Consider the following 16,463-nt stretch of genomic DNA (forward strand, 5'->3'; position numbering starts at 1 on the left):
ATACATTGTACAGCATTGCAGAATGGCATTGGCTATAGAGAACTACAATTCCCAGCAATCCCATTGTACAGCATTGCAGAATACCATCAGCTATAGAGGACTACAAATCCCAGCAATACCATTATACAGCAATGCAGAATAATATCACCAGCTATAGAGGACTACAAATCCCATATTTGTAGTCCTCTATACAAATACATATTACAGCAATGCAGAATAATATGAAGCTACATACTCTGTTGCTCTGGGTTCTCCGCCTGATGTCTCCAGGGTCTCATGAGTGTTGTGCAGGCTCTCACCAGGGTCCAGAGAGTTTCACGGGTGCGTGTGTGTGGAGCAGAGGTGGCTCCCTAATTAGGCTCACAGGTGGCTAATGCGGACTGTCAGGTGGTCAGTGCGGGCTCTCTGCTGGTCAGTGCGGGATCTATGGTGGCCAGTGGGGGCTCCCTAATAATTAGTGGAAACTCTGTGGTAGCTCACTGGTGGTTAGTGGGGGCTCTGTGGTGGCCAGTGGAGGCTCCCTGGTGGTTAGTGGGGGATCCCTGGTGGTTAATGAGGGCTCTGCTGTGGTTAGTGGGGGATCCCTGGTGGATAGTGGGGGATCCCTGGTGTAGGGTGACCATTAATCTAGTGCTGCAGTTAGCCGATTATTAAGTTTGATTAATCGGATTAAAAAAAATGGCTCCAGTGATGGACTTAGTTTGTACTGAGATTGTAGTCCATCACGGGAGCAAGCTTGGAGTAGTGAAAATAAAAAAGTGTGGTGTGCAATATAGTGAAATGGAAAGTGTAAACTTATGCAGCAATCAATGCAAAATGGCACCGGCTATAGAGGACTACAAATCCAAGCAATAATACATTATACAGCACAATGCAGAATATCACCAGCTATAGAGGACTACAACAAATCCCAGAAATAGTACAATATAGTACAATATAGCTGGTGGTATTCTGCATTGCGCTGTATAATGTACTATCGCTGGGATTTGTTGTACTCCCCTATAGCTGGTGGTATTCAGCTTTATAATGTATTATTGCTGAGATTTGTAGTCCTCTATACAGCGCAATGCAGAATACCACCAGCTATATAGGGATACAACAAATCTCAGCAATACATTATACATACAATGTATTGCTGGGATTTGTAGTCCTCTATAGCTGATTGTATAATATACAGTACAGCGCAATATACCGTCAGCTATAGAGGAATACAAATCCCACTATCCCAGCAATACATTATAGAGCACCAAGTGGGGGGGAGGTAAGTGCAGGCTTACCTGAGCAGTCTTCCAGCAACTTGCTTCTGAGATCGGGACTGTCGGCGGCTGTCATCCCCTCACGCCTGCTCCTCCTTTCTTCTTCTCCCAGCGTCCCTGTGCCGATCGTGGATGTGGGCGGGCTGGGAGGAGGTGCAGCGTGTGGAGCATGGATACGGGCTGGCAGTGGCAAGCGTGAGGCGGGGAGGAGAAGCGTCCCTGTGCCGATCGTGGATGTGGGCGGGCTGGGAGGAGGTGCAGCGTGTGGAGCATGGATACGGGCTGGCAGTGGCAAGCGTGAGGCGGGGAGGAGGTGAGGCGTGTGGATGCAGGCGGGCTGGTCTAGCAGCAGCAAGCGTGAGGCGGGGTGGAGGTGCGGCGTGCGTGGAGCCGTGAACAGGGCCAACTAATCAAAAGCTGATTAATCAATGATTGAAAACGTTGAAGACTTTTTCAATCATCGAAGGACCCCGTTGAGGAGGAGCAGCAGCCGCCGATCACAGAGTTATCTGACACTGACAGGGATCGGTAGTTTGCTGGATAACTGTAGTTTGCCTGAGAGCTAATAGTAATGCTCAAGCAGACCCCCCCGAGGATATTATAAGCATTTTTTGCCTGTGTGGGCATTGCGCCCGATACAAAAGGGGATTGCTATTAGAGACCTGATAGTGGGTCTGATTTGAAGGTGAAAGGCTCTCTGTGTGGAGGTTGACAGCGTTTCCAGAAGTGGAAGACACTATAAAGTACACATATTTGGATTTTTTTGGCATTACACACAGTGGTGGATTGTATATTTTGGAAGGGTCATGCGCACAGAAGTGTATATGTCACGTATTTTAGACACTTATTGTTGGATGATATATTAATAGTTGGTTGTCATGATTAAAATCTTAATTTTTTTTGTTATATTAGATATTTTGTTTTAACACTTTTTGTTGAGCGCAACATTTATTATCACTTTGGAAGAGTTAGTTTGAGATCCACTTTTAGGACTAGGTCACACCAGCCACATTCTGGCCAGAACTGACAGGATCGCATTGCGGCCGACTTACTTTGTTGCGGGGCGTGAAGGGGTATGGCAGTGCATTGAACTCAATGGCACCGTAGCCACGCCTCCAGCCGCAATGCAATCAGCCGCACGGGAACGCAAGGCACATCAATGCCTGCGGTCCGGTCAGAAAAAATGCTACAAGCTATATTCTTTTTTGACCGGAAAGCAGGCATTGCTGTGCCACACATTCCCGTGCACCGATCACATTGCGGTCGAAGGGCGTGTCTGCAGTGCCATTCACCTTAATGCATTGTCACGCCCCCCTCCCGCCCCACAACAAAGTGAGCTGGCCGCCATGCGATCCAGTGCGTTCCAGCCAGAATTGGGCTGGAACGCACTGTTGCTTGCTAACTGGTGTTTGCTAACTTGTATTGACATTGTAGTCTATCACAGGAGTGAGCTTGGAGTGGTGGCAACTTTACAACACACACAGGGACCATGGGGAACAAAAGCAGCCATCCTCCAGAAGGAAGGACAGGATCAGCATGAATTCAGAGATGATTTGAGGATCTACATCTGAGTGATACACAAATAAGATACATTTTTGTTAATAAGTAAGGTAATTAAATGCATTTTTAAGATTTAACTCCTGGAGGTTAGTGTCGCTTTAAGGGAAACCTGTGCTAAGAGGCTGTCATGCTTAAAAATGCTAATTGCACAGGAAAAGGGTCTTCTAGGTCTCTTTCCCCTCTTCATTTCCTCAGCATTACAAAAGTGGCTATTGCTATTTGTTTCCAAACCTACTAATGGCTTTAGATTGGCAGCCACTAGTAGACAACCAGAAGTCAACAGTACGTGGAAAACTTTGAATTTAGCAAGAACTGCTTCACCACACAGCAGGGAAAAGTTATTGGTTTAAACCAGTTTGTTAAACATGATTGTCCTGAGGAAAGTGCATTTGCAGACTAAAAGATGTTATCCTCTAGATTGCCCTGCAGTGGACTTAGTTTTGTCCTGTTTCGTAGTCACTTGCCAGGCACATGATGCCACCACCATAAATAATGCTCTCAGACAGCTTCAGAAATTTTTTTAGTTCCTGGGAACCGGAGCAATTTTGTCATTTTTGCTGTGTTTGTTTAACAATAATTTCCATCTTCCTCATTCATTGCACCTACACATATTATATATAATTTTTAAAGGACAAAATTGGCTTTAATATGATGTGACATATGAATAATATAAATTCTTATTTTTTTTAATAAAAAAAGACTAGTGCTCATTTTCCCACATGACGGAATTATTCCATCATCAGTCTTTAACCATTTGAAAAATGTTGACGAACTAATTCCATCAACAGTCGTGAAGAGGTTAAATCCATTCTACTTGCAGGTTGTAGTGATATACAATGTGGAATTATTCAAGGTGGGGGAGTGCTTATTCAAGTCACATCATTCGATTATTAGAAGCCTTTAAGTCTCATGAAGCATTATGAAGCATTATTTTAGCCTAAATAGTCAAGTTTTTTACGAACATGCTACATGTTCGTAAGTTTAAAGTCGTGCAACCTTACAGTAGTAGAGGTCACACGGCTTCCACACACCTTACGATAATCGTACGATCACGGAATTTCCTGCGATTATCGTAAGGTATGTTGGCACCCTTAGAGAGTATAAATAGATGGGAGGAAGCAGCCACATTTACCCTTTAGAACTTGGTAAAGCTGTGGATGAAGATCAGGTTTTGATCCAGTAGAGCTGTAGAGAAATATCCTCCTTAAAACACAACACTAAACTAGGCTGTACAGTAGGTGCAAGGATATAGCCACTACAAATAGCTGGGCTCCTTTGTTTTCATTTAGTGTCCAATCCACATGTACACAGCAACATACTCGCATGCATATCAATCTATGGGTTCTGTGTCCCTCAATGGACAAATATATATTTTTAATCATGTATTCTTAGCACAAGAATAAAAATTCTGCATGTGCTATGCTTTATTAAACTGATCCTCATGTAGGTAAAAGATTATCTGGTTTTGTATAGCTGCTGTTCACTCCAGTATACTACTTTTAGTCCAGTTCACCTGTTTACCTGAAACGGATTATGCTTTTGGTGACCTATCAAAAAATAGTAGTGATCTTACTTTATAGATGGCCCATATTACAGTTGTTTTCTCCAAACTATAAGTACAGGCAGAACGCGTTTGCCCTGGCTAACGCTCTAACAAAGGAACTGGAGTATTTTTCCAAGCTTTATTCATTTGTTTAAAAGCTCTGAGTTATCCAAAACCCAACATGTTAGCACAGAAACAAACAGTGTTGCTCATCTCTATTAATGACCATAACATTCAAAGGCTAAAGTCTGCGATGCCAAGATTACTGATGAAAAGAGTCAGTGTTTGCTTTTTGCTGTAAAAAGGAACTGCCCTCTTCTGAGTCATAAACTTTAATAGTATTGCAGCCAACTTGTAAATTTCAAAATCAACTTTTGCGAAATGAAACATCTATGTGAGATCCGTTAGATCGAAGCCACAATTCTCTCACTCCTGGCTGCATACTGGATTTGGGATAGTGAAGTTGGACCAACTTAGCTACACTACAATTGATATCAAAGCCCTTGAGCCAGTATACGGAACATGGGAGCCAGAAAATGGACATGTGTATCTACTAAATTCATAAGGCGCTTATCATCTTTTATAAGAGGATAAAATACTGAATTCACAAACCAGGTCTGGACCTAAGATTAGCTTTGGCATTTCAGACCAGTATGACAGTCTGTATGCACAATCTGAACAGCAAGACTTTTTAAAATGCTTTGCCATTACCATGCTTCATAAATTATAACTTGTATATACAGTAGCATGCAAGCACTACCTACATTAAAATGAAAGCAATAGGAAAGATCAACTTCACATTTGAGACAGGTAAAGACACTTTTATTTAAAATAAAAATGTACAGCAAATTGTTTGTTCCATATTTTCTCTTTATTACTATTACTTATCAAGACACCATTGGTATAGGCACTAAACAAAAAAAAAGATACAATTCATAACTTTGTCAAAGTTCCCTATACTGTATAGTCGAGCATAAAAAAAAAACAAGCTGACTGATCAAATGCAAGCAACCTTGATACATTTTATTTCTCCTTTTTGTTCTCAGAGTGTCTCAGTAGTGCTCAGGCACACCCCGGCATCCCTTAAATGTGATGCCTTCACCTCCCTGGAGCAGTGTGCCAGGGCTCTGCCTTGGAGTGAAGAGTCAGTGTGCCATCCCAGGTTCATGGCCTTCTTGGATTTTCAGAAGTTGCCCTCATTTCCTTTGTTAACCTCCCTGGCGGTATGATTATGCAGGATTTTAGCATGCCAAAGTGGTACATTGTTTTTCATGGCAATTTGTTGTTTTATATTGTAGGCCTGTAATTCTTAGTTAATCTTAGGAATAACTCACCTAAATCTGTCCTAACAAGAGTCCAGTAGACATCACGGGTATGATAGTTTGAAACACGAAATCATAAATTATAATATAATAATAAAAAAAATGTTCCAGTAAATGGGAATTCTGGGGGCGCTGCCTGATCTGTACCACAGTCAATAGAGTACAGTAAAAGTGCAGGGCAGGGCACTTTTACTGCACGGGACAAAATTGAAGTGAAATAGTTTGATAAATATATGTAATTGTAACCGATTACACTGTATTGTGTGTATTCTGTGTAAATGTCATGTTTGCACTTTTGAATTTCTCGCCGCCTCCGCCCCCCGCTGTGACGCCCGAAAACAAAACTGAAAGCCGAATGCCGGCATCGGCCGGGCGCACACAGCAGAGGACACCGCGGGCTCGCGGGGACAAGGTAAGTGACACTTTTGCACAATCCCGAGTGTGGCTCGGGGTTACCGCTCTTGGTACTGAAAATTAACCCCGAGCCACACTCTGGAATACCGCCAGGGATGTTAAATGGCATGATTACTCTAAGTACAAAAAATGACTACGTCTTTGTTAGATTCACACACATACATGTATAGTGTATAGTGATTTACTTTCTGTCTGTAGACCGGACTCCATGAGTATTCTAATTACAATTAGAATACTCATGGAGTCCGGTCTACAGACAGAAAGTAAATCTATTAAAAGAAATTTACAGAAAGCCACATTTGATATAATGATATATAGTTTAAGGCAACTCTGCAAGCATTTCATTATTAAACAAGAATGAATACAATATTAAGCATAGCTAGGTTTGCATAGGTATTGAAAAGTTTACAGCCATATTTGTAAATGCCATAAGATGTACTACTATAGGTCCCTCAATCAGGAAGCATTCATTTTCATTTAATCATACTGCATATACAGGTATAACTTTATTTATAAAATGCTAGTAGCACGCAGTATTCAAACTATCAGTAAGCAGCATATAACCCATTCCTCAAAAAGGCATTGGGTTGATTTACTAAAGGCAATTAGGCTGTTTCACATAGCTTGGTGAATGTGGGAAAATTTCACTTTGCTAAGAATTAACTGAGCTATGGGGAAACTTCCCCTGCAGAGTGCACAGCCTATTTCCCTCTAGTAAATCAAACCCATTGTAAGAAAATATACTCAAACTTGGTTTTGACTTTGGTATGGTAGCGCAAAACAGTTGTGGTTTACAACTAAATAGGCTAATATGCAAAAGTATATTATAAACTGAATATAATGTCTGTTTTTATTAGAATTACCATTATCATTGTTATATGTCATAGGATGCTAATATATTAGGTGCTGAAATAATGAAAATGTAAAGTGAACATTTCTTTAAATGCATATTAGGGTGAACTGAATCTGCCAAAGAACAAGACGCTGCTGCTCTGTTTGTGTATGATGAAGAAAAGGAAAGGATGGTCACAAACAAACCTTGGTACGAAATGTGCACAGCGAAGCATGACTACAGCACCAGTGGCTGCGGCTGCTTCAGTACCCTCCTAATTCACCTCTACAAATGATTTGTGTACAACCTTGGATAAAACTAGGTCACGATCTCCAGACATGCCAGATAGATCACATCTGCCCATATCAAAGGCATCAGTCATCCCTAGACTGCCAAGCACAGACTCTAGGTCAAAGAAGTTTTCTAGCTTGAATTTGGGTAAGAAGAGTTCCACTTCAGTTTTTTCCAAATTAGATGGATTTATTATGTCCGCAAACTTCTCGAAGGTTAGTTCCTGTTCAAGCTGGAAGCAAACACAGATTGATAGAATCAGATACTGATTAGGAGAAGAACATATAATCTTGGAGATCAAGCACAGTGACAATTGTTCCTCATCCACATGCAGATGCAATTCACATATTAACATACCACAAAACCATCATATGGAAAAACCATACAGTACTTTTTTTCAGCACAGCAGGATGCAAACACTGTATGAACGCCTTGCACCAACATGTTCCCATACAACTTAATGAAAAAAAGAAAAGAAAAAAGGGAAACAGTGTGATGTGCCAGGATCGGCGCATCAACCCTGCGCTGGGAAGCACACACCAGCAGCTGTGCGTTGTAGTGCAGTTGCTCATGTGAGTGAGCCCTAAGGAATCCCTGTATGTGAAAGGTAAAATTTAAAAGAAATCAGGAGCCATTCTTCTGCCCATTTCTATTCTGGGAATAGTACAACCGATGCATGACTCCCAATAATGTTAACCTAAGGACCAAAGTAATTTTTTTACATTTTGGTGTCACATTTTAACCATTATTACCTGGTTTATAGGATTATTTTAAGGGTTTTAACCCTTAACTTTAAAAAAAGAATTAGGACACCCACAATAAAATGCAGTTGATACTCTTTTTAGAAATATATTTGTAGCATGCATTATTTTATACCCGCCAAAATGTTCTTTAATGTAAATACACTATCAAAACTGCTACAAAAACTGATTTAGCATGTAAACAAAAAATAAGCAACTAGAAAGAAAATAAGTACCTCCCATGCTAAACTTATCCCTGAGGGCCTATTAACATCATCCAGTTCCACTGTAGCACATTCATTTGAATGGGCTTCCCAATGCAGAACAACTGACCAAACATTGTGCCTGCAGCATTCTTAGCAGCACACAGCAACGCACATTAGTGCATTGCCACAAGTGCTGCATTGCAATACCACTAAGAAGAATGCACTGCAGTATACCAACATGTGTAAGGCGTGTTATGGCAGTGCAGTGGTGGGAATGGGCCCTTAAGGTCACACTGCTAAAATATAAGCTTTGATGTAATACTGACCGCTGCCAACTAAAACATACTGCGGTTATTTGTTGAACAGGCTTGATAAGGAAGGGGGTCAGTGTGATTAAGAATTATTCTTTTAGCTTCTGTTTAGTCGCTTGTATTTGTGTAAATAAGGAAATAAGGTGTGTTGAACTCTCCGATAAGCAGAGAGTGATTGGGACTGAGTAAAAGGGAACGTGTCACAATAAAATACTTTGCCAGCCCTGACATCAGGAGTGTATGTATGTGCCCTCTATACAGCCAAGCCACATACCACATATAGATGTCCAAATGTGTAAAGGAAACCAGCGCTATTGGGCTTTTGTGGAATATGAGCATTCAGCCTTTTATTATTATAACTGTGCCAGCTAGGAAACAGAGCGCTTAATAATAAATCACATAATCAGAATCAAATATTACAGAGCACACAGGATCATATTCTTAGAAAGATCATTTCAATATTATGTAATGGTCATAGCACAATTCATATTTTAGAAATGATTTGTCAAGACTGAAAGTAAGTAAATTGATTTAATAATGGAAATCATTAGCAATGTTGTTGGTAATTATACCAAAATCATCTGTAAAAAATTACAGGAAAATAAAGCTTCCTATAAAGAAGATCTTACCCTTTCTAGAGACCGTTATCTTCTTCCAGCTCTAAAAATGAATTCTGAGTACATTGGGTTCAAAATTTCAAACAGTATGGCTTTGCTCACACCAGGCACACTTAAAGAAAAACACTTAGTTCAGGCATGCATTGACTAAAAAATAATTAAATGTGTCCTAAAACACAATTGAAACCTCTATCTGCAAATGTTATGTCAAGCTGCATATACAGTAATAATCTCACTCTTCTGTATAATTGTACAGCTATGTGCTGCAGCAATGTTCAAAATACTCTCTTGTTGAAGCAGCACACTGGACAGTTGGATTGCAAATCTCACACACAAGCAGCGGTCTAATACCCCCTTGCACACTGCTACAACCAACAGGGCTGCTCAGGGAGTTGGAACACTATTGTTTGGAACAATGTACAGAGAGGGGTGTCAGACCACTGGAGTATATCCAGCACTACAGTGTAGGCACCAAATGGTGCCACGCCACACATTTAGATGGAACTCTCTGTAACTCGGGTGATAGGATACATTTAAATGCTTACTGAATTGGCCCAGGAGGAACACGCAAGAGGAGGGTGTGGTGAGGCTGCAGAAGAAGGCATGTTAAGGTACATTTGCCAGCATTCTAGTGCTAGAGGTTGGTAGCACTGTTGTTACTGACAGGTTTACTTAAAATGTATGGAAAGCATATATGCTTACCTAGTGAGTCATACTGCTGCTGTGTACCAGAAATAATGCTAGCATACAACAATGTAAACAGAATTTGTTAGCAGTTGTTAGTTTATAAATGAACACAAAAAAACATAGGAATAGGGTATACATAAGCAATAGGGTGCAACTGTCCCAGGGCACATGCAGTATTAAGGCCTAAGCATAAGTGGGATTTATTAAACATATGTTTTGCAGGTTTGCATTTATTTTTTGCATTACCAAAAACTAAAGCAACACAATTAATAAAAGTGGAAAAAAGGGTTGAATATAAATTGTTTAAAAAAACCTCCAAAAAACTTTAAAGGTTGTCATATGCAGATCAAATGTCACCTCTTTGATCTCCAGATGAATGAAATACAATGTAACAAAAACGTTGCTACAATGTATTTTATTTTTATGCAAACACTGTTTAAAAAACTCTAGAGGAGGGAGGTCACAGCAGCATGGCTGAGCAGTGAGAAGAGAGAGCCGCTCGACCAGGATCTGACAGCTGTCCTCAATTTCTTGTTGGGGGGTGCACTTTTTTTTGTTCTTGCCTTGGGCGCAAAAGGAGCTAGCTGCGGCTCTGTCCTTAACAATCAGATTCTTGGTTACTTTTCCCAGCCTACAAAATGAAAGACACTTGAAATAAGCAATATCTCTCCAGTCAGCCGCACAAAACCGAGGTCCATAAAAATCCAACTTTATTGTTGTAAATTCCATGCAAAAGTTCACAATACAAGGTATACACCACCATAGTATATCTCCCACTCCAATGCCTCTCACCACCTGGGCTTCATCATAGAGATGAAGCCCAGGAGGTGAATCATGTGGGAGAGATACTATGGTGGTGTATACCTTGTATTTTGAACTTTGCATGGAATTTACAACAATAAATTTGGATTTTTAAGGACCTCGGTTTCAAGCAGTGGATTAGAGAGATATTGTTTGACAATATCTGAGGGACGGGCTTCCGATGACTGCAATGCTGAACAGGCAGTGTGCTCGTGCGCACACCGGCCCGTTCGGCAGTGATCTCTCGATCATGTTAAAAAACACCCGAAAATCGTACGATTCTCGGCTGGTTTTCCAACATGCTCGATATACAAACGTCATGCGACCGTACATTAGAAACAGTCGCACGCCTTCCATACACTGCACGATTCTCGTACGATTGCAGAATTTCCTGCGATTCTCGCACGACACTGGCTCCCAGGATTGGGTGAGTATAATTTTTTTTATTTTCGCACCTAGATGAAAAAAAGCATCTCACCCTTGTAGTGTCGGTATAACCCCACTGCAAGGGTTTAAAATTTGTTTTCCTTAGAGTTTTTCTTTAAATTATTATAAAGAAGAAATCTATGGCATCTCTCCTATCAGTATCCTGAGCAGTTCACTTTAATCCTATGATTTTTAGGAGTGTCTCTACCTATAGTTCTCTCAAGTCAGGAGGGATAGCGCTACTAGTACAAACCGTAGAAAACATGCAAATGTACTTTCTACATACTGAGCTTCCTTGGGACTTTTTATGAAACCAGATAAATGCAATACAGATCAGTGCTCTGTAGTGTTAAAGTGAACACAGACTGCAACCTCTGTGTATCCTGATATTGCTCACCCTGTTCAATCCACTGCTAAATAAAGCAGACCCCATCATCTACTCAAACAGGGGTCTTTGTGGACTGGTAATAGGAAATCTTCAGCCGTTTCACAACTGCAATAGAAGACCAACTAATGATAATGAAGACAACATGACTTTGCTTTATTCCATGAGACCAAAAGGTTTGATGTAATTAACATACATATAATGATCACAATGAGCATGCCACATATAAAACCGCATACTGAATCAAGACATATTTTATGTTTAAAGTATAAACCTATCAACATTCACATACAGGAACAACAGAAGATTAACAGGGTTATTCACAACAAAAGGGTGAAGAGTTTGTAGAAGGCAGGAGACGTGATCAATCTAGGACAACATAGCCATTTGGAAAAATTGACCAATTCAGTTCACTTTCCAGTTCAGTTATGTTGTCCTAGATTGTTCACTTCTCCTGCCTTCTCCAAACTCTTCACCCTTTTGTGAATAACCCTGTAACTGTGACTGTTACCCTATAGCAACCAGTCAGCTACTTGTTGATTTTCTTACCTTCCCTAGCAACAATAAAAAGGAAGAAATTATTTGATTACAGCAGGGAACAAAGACAGATCTTCTTTCAGGCACTAAATGCATGAAGTCTTTATTTCTTAGCATGGCAATGGCCTTGCTATATTTGCCTTGCTATACTTTGCCATACTAAAGATTATGTGCTGCTGCAGAATAGGGACATAGGCCCAATGACTACAAATGATTACTTGAAGACGCTACAGGATTAAACACTCATATTTGCTATATATGTAGGTGTAAAAACGAACATGTCTGAGAGTCTACCTTATAATGATCATTAAAGCATTTACTATAGTAATCGTTTACTAGCCATTTAGGCAGCAGCATTGAGCCAATTACACATAGTAGAGCTGTTGTAAGTAAATTTTTGTGTCATAAATGATATAGTATATGGCTTAGAAATCAAAAGTTGTAGGTAGGAATTACTTCTTGGAAAGGACACTTAAGTAAGGCACAAATGTCAGTGGCTAAACAACAGACTGTATAGATGTGAGCCTTTTCTTTATTATTCTCAGGATGGTTATGGAGATTTAATAATTGTAAAACAACTTCATCTAGTAAAGTTTTTAGTAGGTTAGGAGCTCTTGCAGGAAAACCACCTAAGAAAAAGGCGCTTTACAAGCAAAACACAATATTCACAGATGTTTAGAAAAAAGGAGAGTATAATAAAAGCTTATTCAAAAAGGCAACACAAAGAGCAAATCTGAAGTGCAAAGGAAACCCATAGGAGAACTACTAGATCTCATCTTACAATAATCAGATCATTCAAATCTGAATTCTGAATGGGTGCCATGGGTTACATTACTGTGGATTCCTGAATAAGCATATATGCTTGCTTTGGCTGTACTATCAAAAATAAGTGTACACATAGACCTTAGACAGCGAACTAAATATATCATTTATTTAAAGATTGCTTTATGAAAGCTATCTTGTAGACAATCAGTCTTATTACATTACATCTCTATTTTAACAAATTACTCACTGCAACATACACGTGAATTTCCTGTACCTGGAGACATAATTTCACTTTTATGCAGCACCATCTTTTTGATCTAAGTGAACACCTTTTTTAAAGTAACACTAAACTCAGGAATTAAATCCTAAAAAGGCATCCAACTATTGATAGAAATGTATGTTATGTGTATCATTTGGCTGTAGATCATTAAATCATCTCTGAATTGGTGCTGACACTGTCCTTCCTTCTGGAGGGTTCTACTTTTGTTCCCCATGGTCCCTGTGTGTGTTGTAAAGTAGACACAGCTCCAAGCTCACTCCTGTGAAAGACTATAACTTCAATGCAAGTTAGCTAAGTAAACATGATTGGAGTGGTGGCTACTTTACAACACACAGGGGGAACAAAGTAGAACCCTCCATAAAGAAGGTCAGTGTCGGCACCAATTCAGAGATGATTTGAAGATCTACAGATGACCCACATTTTTGTTAATAGTTTGTTTGTAACAGTTTAGGTACTTGAATGCATTGTTAAGATTTAAGTCCCGAATTTAGTGTCCCTTTAAACAACAGCCATGTATTTTAGGTTTAGTCATCCTCAATATATCAGGGTTTGAAGTGCAGCTCCTCAGGGTGAACTGAACCTGCCACAAAACAAAATGCTTCGGCTTTGCTTGTGGGTGATAAAGAACAGAAAGGGATGGTCACATAATATCTTTGGAACAGTACGCACTTTTTATGAAACCAGATAAATGCAATACAGATCAGTGCTCTGTGAAGCATTTGCTTTGATTAGTGTTAAAGTCAACACAGACTGCAGCCTCTGTGTATCCTGATAATGCTCACCCTGTTCAATCCACTGCTAAATAAAGCAGACCCCTGCTAAATAAAGCAGACCCCATCATGTACTCAAACAGGGGTCTTTGTGGACTGGTAATAGGAAATCTTCAGCCGTTTCACAACTGCAATAGAAGACCAACTAATGATAATGAAGACAATATGACTTTGCTTTATTTGAGGAACCTTTTGTTTTATTGCATGAGACCAAAAGATTTGATGTAATTAACATACATATAACTATCGAAATGAGCATGCCACATATAAAACCGCATACTGAATCAAGACATATTTTATGTTTAAAGTATAAACCTATCAACATTCACATACAGGAACAATATAAGATTAACAGTTATTTGTTGTTGTTCACAACAAAACGGTGAAGAGTTTGGAGAAGGCAGGAGACGTGATCAATCTAGGACAAAATAGTTGATTTGGAAAAATTCTCCAATTCAGTTCACTTTCCAGTTGAGTTATGTTGTCCGAGATTGTTCACTTCTCCTTCCTTCTCCAAACTCTTCTCCCTTTTGTGAATAACCCTGTAACTGTGACTGTTACCCTATAGCAACTAGTCAACTACTCCTTGACTTTCTTACCTTCCCTAGCAACAATAAAAGGAAGAAATTATTTGATTACAGCAGGGAACAAAGACAGATCTTCTTTCAGGCACTAAATGCATGAAGTCTTTATTTCTTAGCATGACAATGGGCAATGTATCCACTTTAAGGCATACTAAAGATGATGTGCTGCTGCAGTATAGGGACCTGGGCCCAATGACTACAAATGATTACTTGAAGACGCTACTGGGATTAACACCCATTTTTGCTATGTATGCAGGTGTAAAAACGAACATGTCTGAGAGTCTACCTTTATAAAAAGATAATTAAAGCATTTACTATAGTAATATTTTACTAGCCATTTAGGCAACAGCATTGAGCCAGTCCAATATAGTAGAGCTGTTGTAAGTACATTTTTCTGTCATAAATGATATAGTATATGGCTTAGAAATCAAAAGTTTGTTTGATAGTAGTATTTACGTCTTGGAAAGGACACTTAAGTAAGGCACAAATGTCAGTGGCTAAACAACAGACTGTATAGATGTGAGCCTTTTCTTTATTATTCTCAGGATGGTTATGGAGATTTAATAATTGTAAAACAACTTCATCTAGTAAAGTTTTTAGTAGGTTAGGAGCTCTTGCAGGAAAACCACCTAAGAAAAAGGCGCTTTACAAGCAAAACACAATATTCACAGATGTTTAGAAAAAAGGAGAGTATAATAAAAGCTTATTCAAAAAGGCAACACAAAGAGCAAATCTGAAGTGCAAAGGAAACCCATAGGAGAACTACTAGATCTCATCTTACAATAATCAGATCATTCAAATCTGAATTCTGAATGGGTGCCATGGGTTACATTACTGTGGATTCCTGAATAAGCAGATGTGCTTGCTTTGGCTGTACTATCAAAAGTAAGTGTACACATAGACCTTAGACAGAGAACTAAAGATATCGTTTTTTTAAAGATTTTTTTATGAAAGATATCTTGTATACAATCAATCAGTCTTATTACATTACATCTCCATTTCAACAAATTACTCACTGCAACATACACGTGAATTTCCTGTTCCTGGAGACATCATTTAACTTTTATGAAGCACCATCTTTTTGATCTATGTGAACACCTTTTTTAAAGTAACACTAAACTCAGGAGTTAAATCCTAAAAATGCATTCAAGTACCTTAACTATTAAACAGAAATGTATGTTATTTTTGTATCACACGGCTGTAGATCCTCAAATCATCTCTGAATTCATGCTAACAAGGTAATTCCTCCTGGAGGGTTCTACTTTTGTTCCCCATGGTCCCTGTGTGTGTTGTAAAGTAGACACAGCTCCAAGCTTGCTCCTGTGAAAGACTAACTTCAATGCAAGTTAGCTAAGTAAACATGAGATGGAAGTGATGGCTACTTTACAACACATGGGGACCATGGGGAACAAAAGTAGAACCCTCCAGGAGGAAGGACTGTGTCAGCATGAATTTAGAGATGATTTGAGGATCTACAGTCAAGATATACACAGACGAGCTACATCTTTGTTAATAGTTTGTTTGTAATAGTTTAGGTACTTGAATGCATTTTTAAGATTTAACTCCCGAGGTTAGTGTCACTATAAACAGAACAGCCATGTGTTTTAGGTTTAGTCATCCTCAATATATCAGGGTTTGAAGTGCAGGTCCCTAGGGTGAACTGAACCTGCCACTAAACAAAATGCTGCGGCTTTGCTTGTGGGTGATAAAGAACAGAAAGGGATGGTCACATAATATCTTTGGAACAATCATCATACAACGCATCATCATAATTCCTGCTGTGGCAGCAGCTGCCTCTGTACCTTCCTCATTTACATCTATAAAAGATTTGTGTACTACTTTAGAAAGCACTAGATCGTTATTACTAGACATTCCCGAGAAGTCCGCTTTTCCTTGGTCAAAAGCAACAGCCATCCCCATGTCACTAAGTACAGACTTCAGGTCATAACTGTCTTCTAGCTTAAACTTTGGTACAAACAACTCGATTTCTGTTTTGTCCATCATGTCTGGGTTTGTCCACTCCAAAAATGTACTATATGTTAACTCTTTTTCAAGCTGAAAAGAACAAAACATTATGACAATTAATTAAAAAAAATAAAAAATTGTACACTACTATGCAACACTGTAAACTGAAAG

At 39.4% G+C, this 16,463-nt stretch overlaps 1 protein-coding gene across 2 annotated transcripts in view; it reads right to left on the minus strand.

Moving 5' to 3' along the window:
- Nucleotides 1-7,091: 7,091 nt before the first annotated feature.
- LOC108787382 (serpin B6-like) overlaps nt 7,092-16,463 on the minus strand; it is a 31,862-nt gene continuing 22,490 nt past the window's right edge. Inside the window, exon 7 of one of the 2 annotated variants that reach the window (XM_018556920.1) lies at nt 7,092-7,450. In XM_018556920.1, the coding sequence (XP_018412422.1) occupies nt 7,202-7,450 (249 nt within the window). In that variant the 3' untranslated portion in view covers nt 7,092-7,201. Of the gene's footprint in view, nt 7,451-15,857; nt 16,383-16,463 lie in introns of those variants that run through there. The other variant, XM_018556919.1, reaches the window with a different exon arrangement.

The sequence above is a fragment of the Nanorana parkeri genome, unplaced genomic scaffold (assembly GCF_000935625.1).
Source record: "Nanorana parkeri isolate BGI_ZX_2015 unplaced genomic scaffold, ASM93562v1 scaffold258, whole genome shotgun sequence".
In the NCBI taxonomy this organism is placed as follows: domain Eukaryota; kingdom Metazoa; phylum Chordata; class Amphibia; order Anura; family Dicroglossidae; genus Nanorana; species Nanorana parkeri.